General features: G+C 47.5%; 1 protein-coding gene and 1 long non-coding RNA gene across 2 annotated transcripts in view; both read right to left on the bottom strand.

Annotated features, from left to right (window-relative positions):
* CMTM7 (CKLF like MARVEL transmembrane domain containing 7) overlaps positions 1–24,998 on the bottom strand; it is a gene marked incomplete at its 5' end in the record, with an annotated part of 52,516 nt that extends 27,518 nt beyond the window's left edge. Inside the window, 2 exon segments of the mRNA XM_034661832.1 lie at positions 24,869–24,902; positions 24,904–24,998. Of these exon segments, the coding sequence (XP_034517723.1) occupies positions 24,869–24,902; positions 24,904–24,998 (129 nt within the window).
* On the bottom strand, positions 12,625–21,073 carry LOC117802647. The gene is made up of 2 exons (XR_004626031.1): positions 20,173–21,073; positions 12,625–12,835 (listed from the first exon to the last, which is right to left on the bottom strand). It is a non-coding gene; the product is annotated as an uncharacterized LOC117802647 (long non-coding RNA).

Raw genomic sequence — 24,998 nt, 5'->3', positions numbered from 1 at the left:
CAGCCCCGGGTCTGGTGCCAGAAGTGAGTGCCTGTTGAATCTGAGATTGTGGGCGTGGGAGGCCTTGATTAAAAACCTAGGCAGCGTAATGCCAAAAAAGTGCCAGCCTGGGGAAGAAGAAATTAGTCTGGGATAAAAAATGACAAGGCGAGTATACAAGAACCATTAAGGGATTGTAAGCATGTGTCACTGCTGGAAAACCACAGTTGTTAAGGCTGTATGATCAGCATACGGGACCCAGTGAGGAGGAGAGAAGGGAGTCGTGAGTGTTGGCCAGAGGCTGGTGCCCAATCAGAGGAAGCACAGCTGAGTGGGAGCACGAAAGCATCTACAGGTCCAATAGTCACTCAGCAAACACAATAATTAGTGGGCCAGTCAACCACTCTGGGACTCAGTTTCCTCATCTTTAAAAGGAGGATAATAAAACCTACCACATAGATTTCACACGAGGATTAAATGAGCCGGTTTGGGCAAAACTTTTAGAACAGCCTGGAACATCTCTAGTAAACACTCAACAAAGATTAGGTATTAAAAGTCCTTCCAGGGGTTTGTTGGGAAGAGTAAATGGGATATTTGCAAAGCTCTTAGCACAGAGTAGCCCTTAAACAGTGATTCTTCTACGGGCATATATCGTCCCTAGGAGATGAGCGCACTATAAGGACAGCTTAGACACAGGTCCTGTCCTAAAGGGTAAGGAGCTTCAGACCCAGAAACAAGTACCTTAAAAGAAAACGGGACAAATGCCATCCGGGAGGTGCAATCTGTGAGGAAGGGTCTTGGAAAAGGGAGAAGGTCAGGCATGTCCTCTGTGAGAAGCAGACGTGGCCCTCGTGAGGACTCTGTAGGAGGGAGGATTTGAACAGGCAGGGAAGGCAACGTGGGGGCTTCCAGCAGAGGGAGCGTGACAAAGGAAGGCCTAGGGGTGCAAAGGCACAGGGCGTATTCGAGACTAGGTGAGCTGTCCACTTGGGGCAAACCCCACACATGCGTAAGGGCATGATGGGAATGAAGCCGGCAGGGAGGAGTGGGCATCAGATTCCAGGCTGAGACAGTAGACATAGTTGGTGGGCAACGGGGAGCCAGTGAAGGTCACGGAGCAGAGAAGACCCACAGGCAGAGCTGAATCTCTGGACACCTAATCCAAGTAACAGGTGGGCTGGAGATGGGGGAGAAGAGACTCGGGTCAGTTTAGGAGGAGGCTGTGTTAGTTCTAGCAAGACAATGAGGGCTAGACTCGGAGCACCAGCCAGAGGGGACGGGTGGGAGAGGAGGGCAGCCGGTGGCCCACGAGGACCCAGGCTGCATGACACTGCATGACGATGCAAGGAGCAGACCCCCTCCGACCACCAGGTCCATGCAGCTGGTGCATTCCAGCAGGAAACTCCCTTTGCTAGCTCGGTAGGGAGGGAGCTGCCGCAGATTCCTCAGAGTGCTGACGAAGTGATCAAAATGAGCTGGCAATTCCATCTGTCCGAACATTTCCACGCACGAAATCACAGATTAAAGAAAAATCTGCCAGGCCTCACCCCTTCTGCAGGCCATTAGCTGCCCCCTCCTCTGTTCCCTGACCCCGTTCTGGAGAGCAGCCCCTCAGAGAGGACCTCTCCTGCCTGCCATCTGGCTGCCTATGCTTGGGGGGCAGGGGGTTGGACACCTCGCCCTTTCTGCCTCCCTCCTCCGGCTACCCTGTCCCCAGATCAAAGGCACGACTCCTGTGACCTGCATCCCCAGGTTCAGTAGAGTTATTTCAGAAGGCAGGTGTCAAGTAGGCCCTTCTCGGATGTCTGCATTCTCCTCCGCTCTCTCACTTCTGAGTCATCTGCATGCCAGGTGAAAACAAAGACCTCCTTTCAGAAAGTTCTCCACCCGCTTGGCCTTCACTTATTAAAAATAACCTAGGAAGGCTGGCACTCAGCCACTCCCTGCATTTCCCCTTACTCGACCTGCAGGGTCACTGTGAGTCCTCTTTGCTGCCACAAAAGCTGCCTGGTGACGAGACAAAGAAAGAGAGCCTTTCAGTCCCCAGGAAGCAGCCCTGCTTCTGCCCCGGGCCTGGATGCCTTTGAAGGAAGCAGAGAGGGCGTGTCCTAAACAAAGCCCCCTCATACACCTGCTGATGGGGAAGGGACCACTGGGATAGATCCAACACAAACACACAGACTTCTTGGGCAGTGCTGGTAGTGGGGCATTTAGCACCTCAGTAAGGGAAGGCCTCTCAACTTGAATCCAGCTACTGGGCTCACATGCTTCTTCCTAAATCCTGTTTCGTATATGAGTTCATAATCTCATGTTTTTTGTTTTTTTTTTAACATGTGGTCAGAAGTGAGACATAGGTAAAGCCAAAAAGAACAGCAGTCACAGGAAGAGGAAAGAGAGGCAAGGATAATGAGTAACCCACATCAGACTGTTAGTATGTGAATGTCTCAAAGGATGGACTGAAAGTGGGTTGAATCCTTAGTAAGCTTACGGATAAACTCTTTCTAGTCTATCAAAATCCCTGAACAAAATATTAGCATATCAAATCCAACAATATATAAAAACATATAAATGGACAAGTGACTAAATTTTATTCCAGGAAGGCATGGCTGGCTCAACACTTGAAAATCGATGTATACGTCATATTAACAGACCAAAGAAAAAAAACCAAACATGCATATCAATTGATGCCAAAAAAGTACATGACAAAATTCAATACCCATTCATGAGAAGAACTTCCAGCAAATGAGGACAGCAGGGAGCTCCCTTAACCCAATAAAGGACACACATGCAAAAGTCTACAGCTAACATCAGATTTAGTGGTGAGGCTGCATGCTTTCCCCCTAAGATAGGGAACAAGGAAAGGCTGTCATCTCTCACCACTCCTATTCTGCGTTATTTCCCGAAGCTGCACTAAGGTAAGAAAAAGAAATGAACGACATATAGATTGAAAAGGAAGAAAGAAAACTTCCTTATTTGTAAACGATAGGATTGCCTATGTAGAAAATACTAAAGAATCTCCCTAAAAAGATTCAAGAACTAATGCATGAGTTTAGCGATGTCATAGGCTGCGAGATCAATATACAAAAATCAAGCGCGTTTGTGTATATTAGCAATGAACAACTGAAATCAAACATTAGAAACACATAGGACCATTTAGAGGAACACCAAAAAAAAGAAAAAAGAAATATTTATTAGGTATAAGTCTAGCTTTAGAGCCTGCTGAAACTGCAATAATGATATAAGAAATCAGAGAAGACCTAAATAAATGGAGAGGTATAACATGTTCATGGATTGGGAGATGCCAATTCTCTCAGATCAATACACAGATTCAAAGAAATCCCAACCAAATCCCAGAAGGCTTTATGGGTACATATTGACATGGCAAGGCAAAGGGGTTACAATGCAGGGAGAGGGACTGACTATAAAGGGACAGCACAGGGGCATTCTGTGGGGTGATGGGGCTGTCCTCTATCACGCTGTGGTGATAGAGACATGACTCCATGCATTTGTGGAAAGGTAGAACTCTTTTAAAAGTTCTCATATTAATTGTGGTGATGGCAGCACATATTCTGCGAATATACTAAAAACCACTGAGCTGAATACCTTAAACGGTACGGTATGTGAATGACAGCTCAACAAAGCTATGACCAAAAAACCCCCCCAAAAAAAGACATCTGCAGGGAGATGGTGCAATGACGCTGCCAGACCACAGAGTGCGAGGTCTGGGGTGAGAAAAAATTCAGAGCCACAGCCCTCACTACGCTTTGTAAGACCTCACTGTGGCATTTCCACAGTGCTTTTTTCAGCACTCTGACCTTTTTTCTGCCCTGGAATTTTATTAGTAACAACAGCAAAAACCTTCCAGAAATGCCCCTGCTGTGGGAATGGCATGCCCCTCAACACTCACAGCTCGCTCATGCCAGGGCCCAGGTATTTTTGAACTTGCCCAGAGATTCACATTCAGACCCAGCACACACGTCCGCACACATAACACCTAGAACAACGGGGGATCTTCAACATTTTCCCTCTACTGCACAGGAGAGAAATTTGAGCCCAAGGAAAGCAACATGATTGACTCGGGGCTACTCAGCTGACGGGTGGCAAAGGCAAGAGCCACGCCTATGTTCTTTCTTCATCATCTTGACACCTCTTTGTCGGGTCAAGAATATGAGCCTGGGGGCACCTGGGTGGCACAGCGGTTAGGCGTCTGCCTTCGGCTCAGGGCGTGATCCCGGCGTTATGGGATCGAGCCCCACATCAGGCTCTTCTGNGGCTACTCAGCTGACGGGTGGCAAAGGCAAGAGCCACGCCTATGTTCTTTCTTCATCATCTCGACACCTCTTTGTCGGGTCAAGAATATGAGCCTGGCACGTAGGACGTGCTCAATACTGAAAAGCTAAGGGCAAAATAAAAGCTCTGCATACACGGGCTGAGGGTGAGTGAGTGCTCTCCTCAAAAAAGAATATGAGCCTGGCACGTACGACGTGCTCAATACTGAAAAGCTAAGGGCAAAATAAAAGCTCTGCATACACGGGCTGAGGGTGAGTGAGTGCTCTCCTCATTCCGACACTGACCTACGCCAATCTAACTTTCCCATCAAAAGGACCAGCATGGACTCCAAGAAATAAGAAGGGGACACAAAGGGGAAAAAGAGGATGAAGACCTCGTGGGAAATAGGACTATTATGAATGTTAAGAACAGATGCCATTGAATTCTGGAGAAAGGGTTAAAGATCTCATTAGGCACTGAGAGGAGGTGATAGAATAATTAATACTTTCTCAGAACTCAAATACTTCATATAGGATCTACATAATTGCCTAGGGACCAGGTGATATCATCATCCCCATTTCACAAAGAAACAGAGGCACAAAGAGGTCAGGTGACTAAACCAGGATCTCACTCCAGCAGTGGGGATTTAACTAGCTGTGTGACCTGGGAAAGCTACATCACCTCCCAGAGCCTCAGTTTTCCCATCTGGAAAGTGGGGATGACAAACGGTACTCCATTTAGAGGGTTATACTGGAAAAGCACTGAGCACAGCACCGGGCAGAAATTACATGCTCCACATGTATTAAGTGCAAAATAAAACCCTCACCGGGTCCATGGAACATTCTATCATCGTGAGCGGTCCGTAGGCCCTGTATCATAACATTCTTGGGTTATCATCACCTCTTCCTTCACTGAATTTTCTGGAAAGAGTCTCTTTCTGTGTGTGAATGAGGAACTATAGAAACCATCACTTCATCAGCTTCCCTTTTCCTACCAGTAGGGAGGGCTCTTCCTGAAGTGCCCGGCCTTTATTTTTTTATTCACCTTTCTCCTTGGCCCCAAGGAACAGAGATGGATACTGGCTTAAAGTGGACATCTGTTCAGTGGCAGACGGTCTGTGCGATTTGAATATTTATTACCTCAGTAATTTGTACTTTACCTCTTCCTAAAGGAAGACGGCAATAGAAGGCGGCTTAGTAAGAAATGTCAAATGTGAAGGGAAGAGCAGAGATTTGCACCAAATAGGAACTACAAATGCAGTGTTGAAGCATCATTATGAAGAACAAGCAGCACAAACTTTCAAAGTCAATGCAAAGTCAAGAATAAAAATGGAACCAAAAAAGTTTAGGTTGGTCATTTGGATTGAGGGGGTGGAGAAGGTTCCCTGGAAACAGATCTGAAACATGTCCCCTGCACCAGCTGGCAATTGTGGGGCAGACACTGAGTGAGGAAAGAAGCAAATGAGTAATTATGTATCACAGAACCCCATGCTATGACTTCTAACATATACTGTTAAATTAAAATAGGTGAAAAGCACCAAAAAAAGCAAGGTGCCCACCTTACAATGGAGGGATCAGACTGACAACACGTAAGACCACTGATCAATCTTAACACCATGAAAATAGAGATAACCAGAGATCATGTACCTCTTGATGGAAATACACATCACCACCCGTGACGTGGTCTTGCAACAAACAAATCCAAATCTGATGAACCTCTAACCCTAACTGCCAATTTGCAGGAAGTACAGAGGACTGGAGAACTTCTAAATGACACCATAAGGATGCACTCAGACACATCTACTCAGCGGGAATGAACCAAAGGAATGAATGAATAGGTTTACTCAAGAAATAAATTATAAGGAAAAAGGAGGTGGAGGAATGCACAGATTAAAAGAAACTTGAGAGGGCACCTGGGTGGCTTAGTCAGTTAAGCATCCAACTCTTGATTTTGGCTCAGGTCATGATCTCAGGGTCTTGAGATCAAGTCCCGTGTTGGGCTCCACGCTGGGTGTGGGGCCTGCTTAAGATTCTCTCTCTCCCGGGGCGCCTGGGTGGCACAGTGGTTAAGCGTCTGCCTTCGGCTCAGGGCGTGATCCCGGCGTTCTAGGATCGAGCCCCACATCAGGCTCCTCCGCCGTGAGCCTGCTCTTCCTCTCCCACTCCCCCTGCTTGTGTTCCCTCTCTCGCTGGCTGTCTCTATCTCCGTCGAATAAATAAATAAAATCTTTAAAAAAAAAAAAAAGATTCTCTCTCTCCCTCTGCACCCCCACTCCCACATGTGCTCAGTCTTAAAAAAAAATTAATTTAAAATAAATAAATAAACTTGAGAGACATATAAATGAAATACAATGTGTGGTTTTTGTTTGGATCTTGATTTCAACACACCAATTGTTTAAACGTGCGCACACACACACACACACACACACACAACTGAAGAACCCTGAACAGACTGGATATCTGATGATGTTAAAGAATTCCTTTTCGTTTTTTAAGTTGTGACAGTAGTAATATAACATAAGTGTCTGTTATTAAAAAAGAATGCATCCTGAAATATGGAGTCTAGGATTTGCTCCAAAATAATCCGAGGGGTAGATCAGAGACATAGATGACAGAAGACTGGCCATGGATTGATAATTGCTCTAGCTGGGTGACAGGTAGACGTGGGGTCCTTATAATATTCTCAGCATGCTTATGCTGAAAATTTCCCGTAATGAAAACTTTAAAAAGCAATATACCGACAGTGAGTGTAAGCAAACTGTAAAGACAATGTTGCCACAGGGAAGGCTGGCAGCACAAAGGAGGTGTGTAGAAACTTTTCCCAACTTACCCTTTTAGACTTTGTGAATTCTTATTTATTTATTTATTTATTTATTTATTTATTTATTTATTTGAGAGAGAGAGAGAACACTAGTGGGGAGGAACAGAGGGAGAAGCAGAGAATCTTAAGCAAACTCCTGGCTAAACATGGAGCCCGTTGTGCGGCTTGATCTCATGACCCCGAGATCATGACCTGAGCCTAAATCAAGACTTGGATGCTCAAAAGACTGAGCCACGCAGGTGCCCCCAGAGGTTGACAAATTTTTTTTTGTAAAGGACCAGTAAGTCAATACTCTAGGCTTTGAGGGCCATACAACCTCTATTACAACTACTCAGCTCTGCCGTCATAGTGCAAAAGCAGCCATATGCAATGTACATAAGTGAACGAGTATGGCTGTGTTCCAATAAAACTTTACTTATAAAAACAGGTGGCAGGCCGGATTTGGATGGGGGCTATAGTTTGCCAACCTCCGCAAATGTTCAATGTAATATCATTTATAGGAGTTAAAAGCTCAAAAACAGCCCACATGTTCAAAAGTGAATGGTTATGTAAATTAAAGAATATCCATTTAGATGACTGTACATATTATGCACAATTATGAAGACTTTATAGCAACAGAGACATGTTACTAAATATTGAATTTTGTGATTAAAAAAAAGAGAGGAAGCAGAATCCATGATTATCATCAGTAGGATTACAGCTCCGCAAACTTCATGTACACACTCGGACGAGGACCAAAATAGACCATTGTGGAATTTGTGGAATGTGGGGGCCATGGGTGAATTTTGTTTTTAATTTCTGTGGCTAGCAGCAATTCCACATTCTACCACCACCAAAAAGCCCATTTCATGAACTGACCAAGAGGCTTTTAAACCCTGTACTTTCTCTCTTTCAATGTGGGCCTTTGCAAAGGCTGTTCCCTCCTCCAGGACACTTCTGCCTTCTCCTCCTGCCTTGCCCCTTCCTATACTCAGGGAGGGTTCCTTCCCCAAGGAAGTCTGACTACGAACTACGGAGGACCCCTGTTATCTGTGCTCACAGTGTCCCATACTTCCTCCTTCATGACGCTCACCACCCTTACACTAACCACACTTCACCGATTCAAAGATGCTCGATCTGGCTCATGTTTACTTCCCTCGAGTCAGGGCTGCAACTTACAAACACTGTCGGCCAGACCAGACAGTATTTGCGGAGTAGTTATCTTTGCCTGCCGTGTGCCCATGTGCCGGCATCAAAACACTTGCAAGGGTGTCAGTGGCACGGAAGAACATTCCAGAGACAAGAGTGGAGCAGTCCCTGAAGCCCAGAGAACCAGAGGCTTGTGAGGCTGAGATGGCGGGATGGGGAACCAAGTATGTTTAGCATCGTCGCCAGAGAGGGACTCGGAAACCAGCCTGCGAGCCAGCACCAACGGCTTTTAGTTCTTTTACGGACTCTTCTAAAAAATGCTCCGTTGCTCACACTTTTGATGGCACAAAGGACAATAGGGTGTGTAAAAATACTTTAAAAAAAAAAAGGAATTTAGAAGAGGAGGGCTCTGACGGTAAAGAGGTTGTAGGATTATCTTAAGCAATTTATTTTCCTTCATAGATTTTTCTTTTTATATATTCATAAGAGTATATAAAATCTCTATTTAATGAAGTCTAAAAGAACTTTCCTAGGGGCGCCTGGGTGGTTCAGTTGGCTAAGTGTCCGACTCTTGATTTCGGCTCAGGTCACGATCTCAGGGTCCTGAGATCGAGCCCTGCCCCTGCTCCCAAGTCGCACTCTCGCTGGGCATGGAGCCTGCTTGAGATTCTCCCTCTCCCTCTGCCCTTCCCCTCTCTCTTCCTCTCAAATAAATAAGTAAATAATAAAAATAAAAGAACTCTTCCATTGAGCATAAACAAAAAATTCTAAGTAAGAGATCTGTCATGGAATTACCATTTTCTTTCTTTCTTAGCAGTGCCTAAAACAGTGGTGCCTCAGAGGGAATGAAACATAACACCTGTCAGAGTCTGGATTTCCTGCCCACAGGGGAGATGTGGGTCTGCCCTGTTCATCACCGGGGCCTCGGTCTCAGTCCCGGTCCAGGGCTGGGACCGAACAGGCACCAAAAATCTGATGAAGTCACTTGAAATAGCGCCCTGCCAGGCAAAGGGCAGTGACGAGGACCACACCACAGGGTGAGTACCTGAGCCAGGAATAGAAATCCAAAAGCGAGCTTGCCGCGTCTGGCATTTGATTCTTCCAGCCTTTAACCCAATACAGCAACACCACTATTCAATGTTTCCTGACGTTGTGTTAAATTCGGAGTCCTGTCCTGACAGCTTGACAAACAGACGGTTCCCTCATCCTTCGGCTTGTCTCTGCTTGGGTGCAGGAAGCCACTGTTTGGACTGGGTGAGTCCATGGAAACCTGTCAGCTCAACTAAACAAGAAAGAGAGGTGCCCTTGTGCTGGCAGCTGGGGCAGCAACTGGACCTTTATCAGACACTCCAGGACAGGCATCCTAATCTCTCCTTGCTGGGGTCTCACCCGCGTCTTCCTCGGCCTCTCCTCCTTCTGCAGGGAGACCCGCCCCCGGGCCTGAAGTTGTTGCCCCGGGCACCATGGTGCTTCCAGGCCTGGCACAGGGGCCCTTCCCACACTGGGGCCCACGCCCCAGCCCTCCGCAGGCAGCTCCCCACGCGGCATTACCACATCGTCCAAGGAAGATCCAGGTCTCAAGCATTTCCTCCAAGCTGACCTTTTTGAAAAGAGTGCTATTACCAGGGGCTTTGGCAAGAAAATATGCTTTCATTCATTAAAAAACCCCCCAAAACTTGTGAGTGCCTCCTATGCTCCAGGCACCACCGCAGGAGCGAGGCACCCCGAGGTGACCCAGATAGCGAGGTCACTGTCCCTCCGAAGTTCGGGTCCTAGTGAGAAGACCCACCATAAAGAGTAACAAAGAAGTGAACAAGGGGATCTCAGCTACAGAACTGTCGTGAGGGAGGTGCCTGGGTGGCTCAGTGGGTTAAGCGTCTGCCTTCAGCTCCAGTCACGATCCCAGGATTGGTCATGATCCCAGGATCCTAGGATCCAGCCCGGCATCAGGCTCCTTGCTCAGCGGGGCGTCTGCTTCTCCCTCCCTCTGCCTGCTGCTCCCCTGCTTGTTCTCTCTCTCTCTCTGTGCCAAATCTTAAAAAAACAAAACAAAAAAACCTGCTGTGAAAGAATCAGGACTGGCCAATAGGACAGTATGATGGGGGTTAGGGTGGTGTTAGGGGGACAATTTCATGGCAGGACAGGGAGCAGTCCAGCAGGGAAGCAGGCAGTTTCTACACCTGGATTTGTTTCTGTTTCCTGATCTATAAAATATGAAAAATAAGGCTTTGAAATGGAAAGAGTAGAGAATCCTGCCCCTTAAGAGCCTCCGAAAGGAAGCGACAAACACCCCATCTACTCTGATTCCACCGGTGAGAACTAGCAGCATGGCCACGTGGACACAGATGGCAGGACACGTCTGGCTGCACAGCTGTCAGTCAGGAACCACCCCACACCGTGAAAGCGGGAGCGTGGGTTTGGGGTGAACAGCTACAGATCTGTCATCGCGTCAAACCCTGTACCGCAGTAACTAACTGCATAATTACTGAGAGTTCAGATGCTTGCAATGAAATGGGAAAAACAGTAGTAGCCCTATGGCAGGGCGGGCGGGAAGATTACATGAGGTCACTCATGTCAAGTTCATAGAATAGGAGCTGGTAGGTGATGAGCCCTCGGTAAGTTTTAGCTGTTGTCCCAAGGATGTGGCATTTGAGGTAAATCTTTCTTTTCTCTCTTTCTCTCTCTTTTTTTTTTTTGACTAGGACCTGCAGTTAAGCTCCACGTGAACTATTAACTATTAACTTCAGATAAGAAGTTTACAAAAGGGTCTGTTGTGAAAAGAAAAGCACAAAAATCGAGATAAGGTGTGCGCCATGATCCAAACATGTTTTCCTCCCCTTCTTTTGCATCAACTGAAGCTACGAAATACTGCTCTCCAAACCAACTTTGATGTCCAGTGACGGGGTGGCTCTGGCCTGGATTCTTCAGAAACGTCAAGGTCACGAAAGATAAGAAGGACTGTTACAGATTGAAACAGATTAAGGAGTCAGGACAAGTGAATATAACTCCTGATCAAGAATAGGACCCTAGGGGTGCCTGGGTGGCTCAGGCGTTAAGCGTCTGCCTTCGGCTCAGGGCGTGATCCCAGAGTCGTGGAATCGAGTCCCACATCAGGCTCCTCCTCTGGAAGCCTGCTTCTTCCTCTCCCACTCCCCCTGCTTGTGTTCTCTCTCGCTGGCTGTCTCTCTCTGCCAAATAAATAAATAAAATCTTAAAAAAAAAAAAAAAAGAATAGGATCCTAGAGGAGATAAGGGACATTAGTGGGTCAACTGGCAAAATCTGAATAAGGCTGGTAGAGGCGATAATAGGGCTGCTGTCAGTAATTTCCTGATTGAGGCAACCATCCTGATGTTACGTAACACTTAGGAAATGCACACTGGAGGACTCCTGGACAAAAGAGCATGATGTCTGCAGCTTACTCGCAAGGGATTCAAAGAAAAAATAATATACACATACATATAAATGGAAAATGATCAGACAAGTATGTTAAAAGATTAACAGTTGAGAACCTGAGAACCTGGGGGGAAGGGTATATGGAGAGTTCTCTGTACTGTTCCTGCAAAGTTTCTGTAAATCTGGAATTATTTATAGACAAAAAGTTACAAAAGTATTTATAATTTAGAGACTTAAGTCATTGGGCACTTCTCCATACATTTTTAATTTTTATGGATTTTTTTAAATTTTTATTTTATTTGAGAGAGAGTAAGCACGATCAGGGGGAGGGGCAGAGGGGGAGGGAAAAGCAGACTCCCCACTGAGCAGGGAGCCCGATGTGGGACTGGATCCCAGGACCCGGGGATCATGACCTGAGCCAAAGGCTTAACCAACTAAGCCCCTACAAACATTTTTTTTTTAAATTGCAACTATTTCAAAGCAGGGCTAACTTGACCGCCTTAAGGCATATTTTTGGCCTGCAATATCCTATCTTTAAAAATTCTACTAGAATGCTGTAAAATTTATTTGGCAATCCAATGGTTTGGCGGAACTGGGGACACTTCATCTGATGCCCGCAGAAAGCCAGAAGCAGCTCTTCCTTCTTTGGAATGGACTTTTCATCTTTTGTCTCTACTCTGCCATCTGAGAATGACTCTCTGATGTTCTCTTCATGTTTGCTCTATCTTTACGGTTCTGCTTTTCTCAGCAGAAATTCAAGGACCGCTTCTCTTTTTGAATAAGCTATTACGGAAAAAGATATATCAAAATAAAGAAGATTGAGATGTAACTGCCATCCGGAGTGACAGAGGATGGCCATCTCTTCTCTGAAACACTGTTCCGAGAAACAAGCAATGTTTCTAAAAGGAGAAAATATTAAATGTCTACAGTCTGCAATGCTGAGGATTTTTAGAATCTGACCACAATGCGACGTCTTGAATTGGCTGTGCTCGTTTCCTGTGGTTGCTGTAAAAAATTACAATAAAGTTGGTGGCTTAGCATAACAGAAATTTATTCTTTCACAATCTGCAAGTCAGAAGTGGAAAGCAGTATCACTGGGCTTAAATCAAGGTGTTGGCAGGATGGAGTTCTCTCTGGTGACTCTAGGGAGAATCCATGCATCGCTTCTTCCAGCCTCCGGCGGCTGCCCTGGTGTTCCTGAGCTCAGGGCCACATCACTGCAATCTCTGCCACATCTTCACATCACTGTTGGAGAAGGTCATCAAATAGATGTGACCACCAGGTGACCTGTGAGCTGGACCCAGGCACACGGAGGTCCTTGGCCCCTCCCTGTCCTTGGAACGTGGGTTCCACTTACCTTTCCCACTCCCAGAGGCTGCTCCAAGGACACAGCCTTGAGACAGTGATGCAATGCTGAGAACATCTGGATGGTATTTGGGACTGAACCCAGTTAAGGCCAAAATTTAAGGTTTGGTGGGCAGGTGCAGAATCCACTCATCTTGCCGCTGCCCAAGACAAGCCTCGTATGTAAGTCCCCTTTGCTCATTAAATATGCCTCCTTCCTTGGCTCCCCCTGCCCTCCCAGTATGGGGGGCTGGTTTCAGATTACACCTGAGAAGCTAGGAGAGGGTTTCAAACCAACAGTCACCATCATCTTCTCCTTTGTGTGTTTCTTACAAAACACTTGTCATTGGATTTAGGGACCCGTCAGGTAATTCGGATAGTCATTTCAAGACCCTTAACTTAATTACATCTGAAAACACCCTTGTTCCAAATAAGGTAACATTCACAGGTTCCAGGGATTAGGATGTGGACATATATTGTGGGGGTCTTCATTCAACCCACTACAATAGGAAAGCAATTTTTCATCCGTTAATCACACTAAGACAGCCGTATGTTGAAGTAGCAATCACATCTCTAAATATGGGATCGATGTCACCACAAATGGTGAGAGCATGTCAGCAAGGAGACCCCCTATTAGACCCAGGGGATGCATGTTATGCTGCAGAGTTTTTTCCCTCTGACTTAAGCGGCAGTCAATAAACAGGACGCACGGCTCAGTCCCGCTGATACCTGAGGAACCCTTGTAAACCCAGTGTCACATCAACACAAGGGTTAGTGGGGCCTCTTTTACCTTTTCCATGTGAAACTCACAACAGCATGTGTCAATAAGGCCCCATCTCTGAAATCAAATTGCTTTTCTCCAGGAAAATTTCCTGTGGTTATGTTCTTAAAGTTTTTCCAAGGAGTTAAAACAGATATGGTCAAGTTATTTATACTACCATGACTTTGCTTATAATTCCCTTATAAAAGGTTACTGAAATAATTTTGCTCCCTGTTGAGTTGATTTTTCATTCAGTACACATTGATTTGTTTTCCTCTCCTTGTTTCAAATAGAAAAAGAAAAAAATAACAGGACTGTTTAAGGGGACCTCAAAAAGCAACATCAAAAGTCCTGTGCGGTCTGGAAGGCTGAGCAGCTTGGCATTGCAGATCCAGAGGGTGACTGGGCAAGAATACCGAGAAACCAGTTTTGCGGGTGGAAGGAGTCTGCAGTCAGGTTTAAGTCCCCAGACTGCATCCGCTTAGAGCCTCAGCAGAGATCCGAGAAAGACGGGAAGCAATTCCAAGGGCTCCGAAGGAACACAAGCGGGCACTCCATTGGTGCGCGGCTCCCTGGCGCTCCCTTTAACCAGGTCCGTGCACCACTGCCCGGGTACTGCAGGGGGCGCTGCTGCTAACTCCGCCCACGTGCAACCTTGTGCTAGTGATTTCCCCTTGGAGAGCTGCAGCTGTCTGGCTCAGAGGTTCCTGGGGGTTTATCAACTCCCCATCCCCCAGGTCTGTAGTCAATGAAGGGTACAAAAGCCCAGAGCTCCACTGCCTCAAAACAGGAGAATCTCTGTGGTGCACCTCACTATCCAGAGATCCCCGAAAGATCAGGCTGAGGCTTAGACTTCTAAAAACCCATCTTTGTCGAGCTCCTTCTTCTGCCTGCCTCCCTCACTCAGAACTGACCAAATGCACAAGAACCCCATCTCTAGCTCTACCACTAGGGAAGCTGACCTCAACACCCTGTGATGGATGTTGGGAAATTCTAAGAAAAATGCTGGTCACACAAGTTTTCTTGTTCCCTAAACTTTCCCGGTTCTTAATATCTTAATGTTAAGCGGAACTCTGAACTCCGAATGCTAAGTAGAGTCCTTCTCAATGTCAACGGATGTGGAAGACCCCTGAAGTCCCGCAGGAGAAGATCACAAGGTGATGTTTGCAAATCTGAGTTTCAGGACAGATGAAAAATTTCCAAGAGCGGGCAACATTTGGTCCAGGCATTCTTATTTTAGGGACTTCTCCTTCTGATATTCCTGTACACATATAAAACTATGTTATATACAAAGGTACCTGCCACAGCACTGAGAGAACAAAAGATGGGAAATAACCTAAGTGCTGTCGGTGGGGACTAGTTCAATAAATGATGGTAAATTTGTTCTCTGGAAGGCAATGCAGCTGTTACAGCGTGCGCATGCTCGCTCACACACACACACACACACACACACTCACACAGAAGCACAAAATAATTCCTGAAGGAGGTACAAGAAATTAGTATCACTGGTAGCTTCCAGGGAGGGAAAGTGGAAATTGGAGGACTTTTTGTATTTTTAAAATCTTGATCATGTTACTGTTTTTTTTAAAGATTTATTCATTTGAGAGAGAAAGAGAGTGAGTGGGGGGGAGGGGCAGAGACAGAGAGAGAATCTCAAGCAGGCTCCCAGCTGAGCGTGGAGCCTGATGCAGGGCTCAATCCCACGACCCATGAGATCATGACCTGAGCCGAAATCATGAGTTGGACACTTAGCCAACGGAGCCACCCAAGCGCCCTGATCAGGTTACCTATTTTTAAGAAGTAAACATAATTTGAACAATTACACAGCCATAGTTTCTGTTTGGATCAGGACTTTTCTTTTTTAGAATGGCCCTGGAAGGGACAATGGAGGAGGGGAGGACAGCTGGGAGATGGAGGCGGTTCTTACAAGCCTAAAGGCTGCAGAGAAGGCCCCGCAGGTTCCCTCATCTGTAAAATGGGAATACTGACATCTCCTGGAAATGCTGTAATGATAAGTGAGTTCTTGCGTATCAAGAACCTGGCTCCAGAATTTAATGAATATTTTGAACTCTGGGCAAGTTACAAAACCTCTCAGCCTCCATTCAACCGAAAGAAGGGGTGGATAAATAAAACAGAGTCACTAAAAGGGCTAAAGAAAGGGAAATTGCATGTAAAATTGCCTGACATAGCACAACAGATACTCAAACCTTAGTTCCCCTCTGTTCCCAACCCTTCCAGGAGGAACTTGTGACTTACAAGCAAGAATAATAATGATGGTTTTCTCTTAAGCCTTCCAGCAGCCCTGTGGGTGACATGTAAATATGCTTTCTAAAATACTACACACCTACTGTTCAATACCCCACTGAGGGGTTTTCCCTCCTCTGGCTGATTTCATCTCTGGCAAAGGGTGAAATTGCCACTAGCACCTGCGTCGCGTCTCATAGCACCTCCTTTTAGATCTGCCACAGCCTGCCCGCCAACGCAGAGCCAATGGGATCAGTTATGGTACAACCAAACAATGGCCTCGTAGGCACGTATCACAACATTTTCAAACAAGGTTTAATGACACAGGAAAATGCTCATGGGGTATTGATAATGAGAACGAAATGACCCCGAACTGTCCTTTTATGAGCTCAAGATCTGGACGCGAACTGCCTGGTTCAGAACCCAGCTTCACTCTTTATGGCTGTGACTTTGGGCAAGTTACTGAACCTCCCTGCCTCAGTTTCCTCATCCGTAAAACACAGATAACGATAGAACCTACTTATCAGGGGGATTAAACGAGGTAACACACGTAAAGCACCTGGCCCAATGGCTGTTACGCGATGGGAACTCAGTGAGGGATCAACACTATTATTATTATTAAAGTACCACTTTTGTCACTTGAGGGGAAAAGTTAAAAAAAAGACTTCTTCACAGTCAGTAGCATTGCTGCCGCCTTCTTAGGGAAATAAAGAAAACCTACGAGGAAAAGTCAGTAAAACTACACTGTGGTCACAGGATAGTCAGTCATTCTCCATGCTTTCCAGAAGGTTCCAATTTACTCCATACCTGGAAGCATTTAATTCATTTCTCCTTTATTTCCTCCTTCCCATCCCCTTCTCAAGGAACTGCATCTTCTCCATCTTTAAAACTCAGGATGATACCACTCGCCAGTTTCACAGCGATCCTTTCCGTGGGCAATACGGGGAAACCGCTTTACAGACAATTTCTCTTTCTCTGTCAATCCACCTATCCTTTCATCTATGGAAAGTAAGAAAGAAAGAAAAAGAAAGAGTGTGGCTGCCCCAGGAAAAGGAAAGGCCATGTCCCAATCACTGCTGATTAAAACACGGAGCAGGTGAAGTGCTTTTTTTGCAGGAGGCTGAGAAGCTTCTAGGTTCCCGCTTTCGCCCAGGGAACTGGGATGGGGCAGGGAGGTCTCCTCCCATCCTCCTTTCCTTCAGACAAGCCCCAGGGGCTGCAGAGCCACCAGCAGCCAGCACCTGGCTCTGCGCCGGCGGCGGCTGCCAGGAGTTGCTACGGCCGCAGCGAGGAATGCCGGAGAGCGAGCAGCGGGCCAGGGAGCCGCGGAGCCAGGCTGGTGACAAACGCGGCGAGCATGCGGCCGGCGGCGGGTCGGGGGAGGCTTCCCGGGGCAGCATGCCTGGGCCGGCGCAGGAAGGCAGATGGCAGGGGAGGAAACAGATGCGCGTCCAGTGGCGCTGAGCAGGAAGCGCCGGGAGCACGGCGGCAGGGCGAGGGCCTGGGAGGACGGGAGCGTTTAACTCCACACACGGACCCCCACAGGGAGCCCCTGACCGAGGCCCAGGATTGCCCTGGAGGGTCTCTAATACCCACAGTAATGCCCGAAACCCCGCGGGACCACACACGCACCCACTAGTGCTCCACCCTGGCCCCGGCAGCCCGGTGGACCCCCATCGGGTTTCGCCATCAGCACCCTCTCCTCTGGCCACTGGGTTCCAATCTGGGGGCAGGTGGTTTTCGGGGTGCCCTGGAGGGGAATTCTGGCCAGTAGTTAAGAAATCCACGTGCTCAAGGAAGCCAGTGGCACTATCCTTCTTCAAATTGATGCGGATGCTGTTGCCATTACTTAAATGCCAGTGCATTTAAAGGCACTTCTAGCCCCTCAATGGCATTGTTCCTTTTCCCAACCATTAGACGCCAAAAATACTATTACGACTTAAAATATGATTACCATCACATTTGGCTCCTGGAAATTTCTGGATGATAAAGGGACACCCATTCATTTCTAGATACTAAAACGTTTACATCAGTGTTTAATGTCGCCATGCTCCGAAGGGCACGAAGCACTTCATTTCTCTCTTCGTAAAAGGTCACTGCCATTTATCCTGGGGAAAGATTTATGGGTGTGTACAGCAGGACTTCTCCACAAGGAGGTTCACCACAGCCTTGTTTGTACATCCACAGATCTGGAAGCTCTCTGAGCCACAGTGAGGGGGAGGGGGCTGGTCACACAGACCGTGGTACAGCCATGACTTGCTACAGTGATGCTGTTAAAAACCAAACTGCAGATAAACATGAAATGACACAGGAAAACATTCATCACATATTAAGCAAAAAAAAAAAAAAGCATTTTACAAAATAGGTATATATCATCCTAATTTTCTACATAAAACAAAACAGGGGCACCTGAGTGGCTCAGTCGGTTAAGCGTCTGCCTTCAGCTCAAGTCATGATCCCTGGGTCCTGGGATTGAGCCCCGCATCCAGCTCCCTGCTCAGCATGGAGCCTGCTTCTCCCTCTCCTTCTGCCTCTCCCCCTGCCACTCATGCTTGCTTGCTCATTCCCTCTCTCTCTCTGTTAAATAAATAAGATCTTTATAAATAAATAAATAAATAAATAAAACAAAACCATCCCAAATTAGAGATGTCTACTATGAAATGGCATAAAATTTTACTTTCAATACTAGTCTTGGAAAACAGAGGGTGGGAGTGTCTACTTTCTTTTTTGTGTTTCCCCAAATTTCTATAATGAACAAGCATTACTTCTGTCACCGGGAATAAAGCCCATAACTTGTTATGTTTTATTACTTTTATTTGTCTGGCTATTGATGGAAAGTAGTTTCTTGTTGTTGGATCAGTACTGGGCCGGGAGGAAAAGAATCTTGGCAGTGAGGTTCTTTGCTGCCTTTAACCCTCCAGCTTCCAGGAAATAGGACAGGGGTGTGCAGACTGCGTTCGGGAACCACACTGGTGCTCCCCTGCGACACAGCCCTAAAGCAGAACAAAGAGGGGTGGACCGTTCTGGGTTATGCTGGATCGTTCTCCATGCCTAAGTCTATTCACAGCTATACCAGAGGCTGAGCTCCCCCACGGTTCAATTCTGTTTGGGAACTGGTCTGTGAATTTCCAGAGTGCAGCTCGTAATCGCCCCGGCCTACTGGAGGGTATTCAGAATGCTCTCTCATGCCAGGAAACGGAGGGTCCTCTCCCTCCCCAGACTCACACACCCACTCAGCTTCCACGCAGCCTGTGTAGGCTCCTTTAATCTTATTTCAGATAAAACATCTCTTTCGTCTATTAAATATTTGCCATGCCCTCATTACTATGCTGAAATGAACAAAATGTACATATATTAGGATCCTAATCCCTGGGACAACCAAAAAAGTTTCCATAAAGTTCCAAAATAACCTCTAGGGGGCGGTACAGCCCTGGTTTGAAAACCACAACTTCAATGGTGGGTTGATGGTGACAGGATGCTTCCCCAGTCTTAGATGAAGGACCATACCCTCAAGATGATCTGGCAGGCCTTGAGGGTCTGGCCCTTGCATATTTCTCCAGTCTCACCCAAACCACTTCCACCTCTGCTCCCTCCCCTCCAACCACAGCAATACTCCTCCGTCCAGACTCTCAGAGTCATTGTCTGTGCTTTTCCTTCTTTGGGAAATGCTGTTCCCTCAACCTTCAAATATTCCCTTCCTTAGAGAAGCTCTTCCTTACCTCCCCGACAGGTTAGACTCTCTAGTTAATTCTCTGTGATACTGAGTACCTCTTTTTCTGAGCTTTTGTCCCAGTTTGTAGTTATGTATTTATAATCATTTTATTAATGTTTATCTTCCCTATTTGAATAAAGGAGCACAGGAACTGATCTGCCTTATTTACTCCTTTCCACCGTATTCTAGCATACAACAGGTGCTCAAATATTTGCTGAGTAAATAAATGAAACTTCTGGAGCACATTTAAGTTTCCATCTTTGCTGCTTGTGAAACTATGCTCTGATTTTTCCTTCCATATGGTTCTGCAAATGTCACAGCCCATTTCTCTGCACATGCAGAAAGGGTCTGTCTTGTTAACCTCTGTATTTCACATGCTTTATATAAAAACATAGCAGATGCCCAGGAAAGGAGATGACGCCTCTTTCTAGATGTCAGTACTGCCCAAGTACTGCGTGTCCTGCTGTATTCTCTTCCCCTCCAACACCCCCAACCTATCCCTTATCTCCAACTGAAACATACCGAATAAAGGCAATAGAGAGCTAAGAGCACACTCCCGACCTCACCAACCCGTGGCCAGCTCTCCAGGTTCAACTCAGATGTGACCTTCACCTTCAAGCCGCTCTCCTTCCTTCCCAGTGCAGACAACCAGACTTTCTTTTGTTTTCCCAACCAGTCAATTTTGGGACTTGTCTGTCTCCTCAGGGAAACCACAGACTTCCTGAGGGCAAGGACTTTGTCACAGCCCCTGCTCCCGCAGAAATGAAGATGAAGGGGGCACTCATAAATGTCTGCTGGACAAATGAACTCATGAGGAATGCTGGCGGGGTCACACACAGAGCCATCTGGACCCCTCCAGACCTCAGGGCACCCCCTTCAGGCTCCGATTCTGTGAGGTCTGCAGGGGGACATTCCTTCCTCTAGTAGTGGATATGGGGGGACGGCCAGGGAGTTTCCTGTAATTGCAACCCTCCCACACCCAGTGGTGTCATACAGAGTACCCCTCTCCGAACTCTTCCCTAGATTTCCTTTTAGCAGCTTTACTGCGATACAATTCACCCATTTGAAGTGTACAGTGGTTTTTAGTACATTCACGGAGTTGTGCCACGATCACCACAATCCATTTCAGAACGTTTTCATCATCCAAAAAGAAACCACCACCTACCTATTAGCAGCCCCCCCCCCATTGCTCCCAAACTCCCCAGCCCTGAGTACCACTAATCTACTTTCCATCTCTAGACATTTGCCTGTTCTGGGCATCCCATGTTAAGTGGAAACATAGAATACGTAGTCTTTTGGGGACGTCTGGGTGGCTCAGTTGGTTAAGCATCTGCCTTCGGCTCAGGTCATGATCCCGGGGGTCCTGGGATCGAGTCCCGCATCGGGGTCCCTGCTCAGCGGGCAGCCTGCTTCTCCCTCTGCCCCTCCCCCTGCTCATGGTCTCTCGCTCTGTCTCTCAAAAAAAAAAAAAACAAAAATCTTTAAAAAAAGAAAAAAAAGAATATATCGTCTTTTGTGTCTGGCTTCTTCCACTTCGCACGTGTTCAAGGATCTTCCAAGTTGTAGCCCCTGTCAGTACTTTATTCCTTTTTCTGCCACTATTCCAGCCCATGAATCCACCACATTTTACTGATCTGTTCATCAGTCCAGTCCTCATCAGGACCTCAAGAGTCGCCGCGTCTTGGCTCTCATGAATAACGCTGCTACGAACTTCTGTGTTCAGGTTTTGTGCGGACAGGTGTTTGCACTTCTCTTCAGTGTACACCTAGGGCTAGAACCACTGGATCCCACAGCAACTCCGTGTCTGTCTGAGGAACTGCCAGGCTACTTGCCAACGTGTCTGCACCGTTTTACACTCCCACTGGCCAAGTGGCCACATATGTGGCCTCTGATTTCTTCGCATCCTCCCCATCGTCCTGGCCTGATAGCGTTTTCTTTCCCACTGCTGCCATCCTACTGGCTGTGACATGGTATCTCCCTGCGGCATGGCTGTCCCTAGATCTATTAACAAGCAACAACTTTGCAGGGTCTTTGGGGACACGAGGCCCGTCAGGCCTGGGTCGGCCCCACCTTGGTGGCTGACAGCTGTGTGACTTGACTAGTTCAACCTTTCAATCAGTTTCTTCTTTGTCAAAATATGTTCCTTCGCTGGATCCTTAAAAACAATTAATGACACATACATGATGAAGAGTATGGAATCCCTAGTACATTATTTATTTTTTAAAATATTTTATTTATTTATTTATTTGTCAGAGAGAGAGAGGGACAGACTCTGAGCACAAGCAGGGGGAGCAGCAGGCAGAGGGAGAAGCAGGCTCCCCACTGAGCAAGGAGCCTGATGCGGGGCTCAATCCCAGGACCCTGGGATCATGACCTGAGCGGAAGGCAGACACTTAACCAACTGAGCCACCATCCCTCCCTAGTGTCTCACTAAGAACAATGATAGGGTTCAAAAAATAGGGCTATTAACAACAATAAAGAAACCTACTCCTTTAGGGCCAACAACTGTGACAGTCTCTAGTCTAAAGAGGAAGACCCAGGAAACTAAACTATTGTGGCCACAAGATTATAAAGATTCATTAAAGTGACAAGTACCAACATTCACTGAGAAACTTACTCTCTTCCCATTATCTCTTTTCGTTTTCTGGTAGTGGTGGACCCAGGAGAGACTCAAAGCAAAGAAAGGAAGTTGCTCTCAAAAGGGAACAGCCTTTTCAATTATTTCTTAAGGTAATATGTCGACAGGTCTGTTGATTAGACCATGAGGAAAACACTTTATGGGAAGTCTAGGACATACGGGTCGGCCTATTCAGGATGCCAATGGGACATCAGTGGTCGAAATCAGAGACCCATGGATAGAATGCCCACTTGTGGCACCTGCCCTTCCCCAGTGTTGTTAACTCTTGGCTGCACACATGTTTCCGGCAAAAAAGATGAAAGAATTTCAAATGTCCATGCAGGCCCCAGATAAGAGCAAGAAAAGGAGAATGGGAAAGAGTCAGACAAGAGCCCCAGGGGGACCACCCTAAATAGTCTCTCTATATGACCACCCTGCAAGGGCAAGTTCACTTCCAAGAGGTCTGCTCAAACCAGCCTGCAATCACAGGGGGCTCCCCAGGGGAGGAAGAAGACGTCAGAATCCCGCGAGGATGGTTTTAAGAGGGCCACAACAGAGAAGCCGTTCTCTAGGTCTTGTTCCCTTCTATGGAACAAAAAGCCCTGTGACTGTCACCTGCAACCCAGCATAAGGGCCACAGGCAAGAGGCTCGCTGAGGAGCTTTTGATGAAATGGAGCTTTCTCTTCTCCACAAACCTTATCCACCAAACTCATGGACCAACATGGAGCCTTTTTAAGCCCATTGCCTTTGTCCATCAAATTCATGGACCAGATGAAGGCTTCCGATCCCAATTTTTGTCCACCGAACTCATTATTTGATTTATGATATGTCTTCCAGGGCTCCATTAGGGTCTCAGCCCCCCCCCCATCTTTTAAGGATGAAGAGGTAGGCTGGTTCCCTCTACTCGGCTGATTAGCAATCTTACTGTAAGCCAAAAAATGCCTTGCTCACAACCAACACTCCTCCGCACAATGCGTTGTTAGTAGTAGCTAACACTTCCTAATTTTTGGTCCATCTAGATGCCCTTCTTAGAGAAAAGAGAACTCAGTCGCCCTCCCTTCAGATCTGGCCTAAGCAGGAAATGGCGGCCCCCTCTACACACACCAGAACAACAGTGCTATGGATTCAGGGGCAGCTGTCACTGAGTCGGGCACCCTGGAACTGGCCCACCTTAGCAGACACCAGCTTCTGGATGCGTAACCTTGTTCCTATGCCCACATCCCTTTCTCCACATCCCTCTTCAAAACTACCACTTCCCCCTCCACCATTCCTACTGCCAACATTACAATGAGTGGAATCACGAGCAGCCCAACCTAGTTTCACAAAACACATTGAATGAATGGGAAAGGTGTTTAAGATGAAAATTTGTTTAAAGAAGAAAAAAAAGGTTAGAAAGAGAACAGTGGGGCACAAGAGAATGGGCCAGACAACACCAGCCTTGGTGGAAGGCTCCGGCACCACACTGCTCATACCCAGAGCTCAGACCTGCAGCCTGCCTGCTCCACAGGGGACTCCCCATTTAGATGACTCTGGCTCCCCCAAATGAGTACTATATTCCCCCCCCCCCACCGCCCATCCAGTTTTGCTAAGTTACCCACAGTGAACCAGATGACCCTCTGCTCTGCTGAGTGGTCAGATCAATAGCAGCCTGATGCTCTGTCACAATGCCGGCATCATTCACCTCCCTTTATCTCATGGGTCAGGCATTTTATTATCTCACATCATCACAAGAAGGGTGAGTTCAGTACAATAAGGCATTTTGAGAGAGACCACATTTACATACTTTTCATTACAGTATGTAGTTATAATTGTTCTATTTTATTATTAGTCGGTAATCTCCTATTATACCTAATTGATAAATTACACTTTATTATATGTATGTATATATAGAAAAAAACAGTAAATACGGGGCTGGATACTCCCTTCGGTTAGCAGGGGGACTAGAGCACGGGCTCCTCAAGATGGATCTTCCCCATCGATCCTCCGCCATCCAGCGCCCCCCTCCCCGCCCCGAGACCTGGACCCTCCCTTGAACTTGAGAGGGCAGGGGTCCAGGACGGCTGCCCCCGAGGGTCCCCATTCCTTTTCCCACCAGAGAACTGAGACTTCGGACTTCCTCTCCTCTGCGAAACTGCGCCCAGAGCAAGGCAGCCCTGCTCTCTGCGTTGGGAGGAAAGAGGAGGCCTCGAGGGGGAGAAGGACGGGTTTCGCCGCCTCAGCGCGCCGCCCGGGCGACTCTTCCACCCCCGGCTCGGGTTCGAAGCGGCGCGGCCCAAAGAAGAGGAAGGAAGAGGAAAAACAACTTCTGCCTGTGGTTTCTGTAGGAAAGCGGGTCGGGCCCCGCAGAGGGGTGGCTGGAAAAAAACTTGGGACCCTGGAGACCTGCGTCCGCGGGAGCAAGGGCGGCGTCGGGGCTGAGTTCCAGGGCCCCGGCAGCGCACCCAACTTTCCGAAGGAAGCCCTCCCCGAACTTGACTGTGGCGGCGCGATGCTCCGGCGGGCCCCGCCCGGCCCCAGCCGCCCGGCGCGCCACCTCCCGGCGCCCCTTCCTGCCGGGCCTCTCCGCGAGACCCCGGCCCCGCGCCCCGGGCCTCTCTTACCATCTGCGCCACTTTCAGCAGGGCCGAGTACGTGCGGGTAGATGGGGTCCAGCGGCCCCTCCGAGGGCCTCGCGCCCGGCTGCCCCGCGCCGGCCCCGGGTCCGCCGCCGCTGCTGCACGTGGTGCGGAC

Source organism: Ailuropoda melanoleuca, chromosome 6 (genome assembly GCF_002007445.2).
Source record: "Ailuropoda melanoleuca isolate Jingjing chromosome 6, ASM200744v2, whole genome shotgun sequence".
Classification (NCBI taxonomy): domain Eukaryota; kingdom Metazoa; phylum Chordata; class Mammalia; order Carnivora; family Ursidae; genus Ailuropoda; species Ailuropoda melanoleuca.
This window is presented reverse-complemented; position numbering and strand designations above follow the sequence as displayed.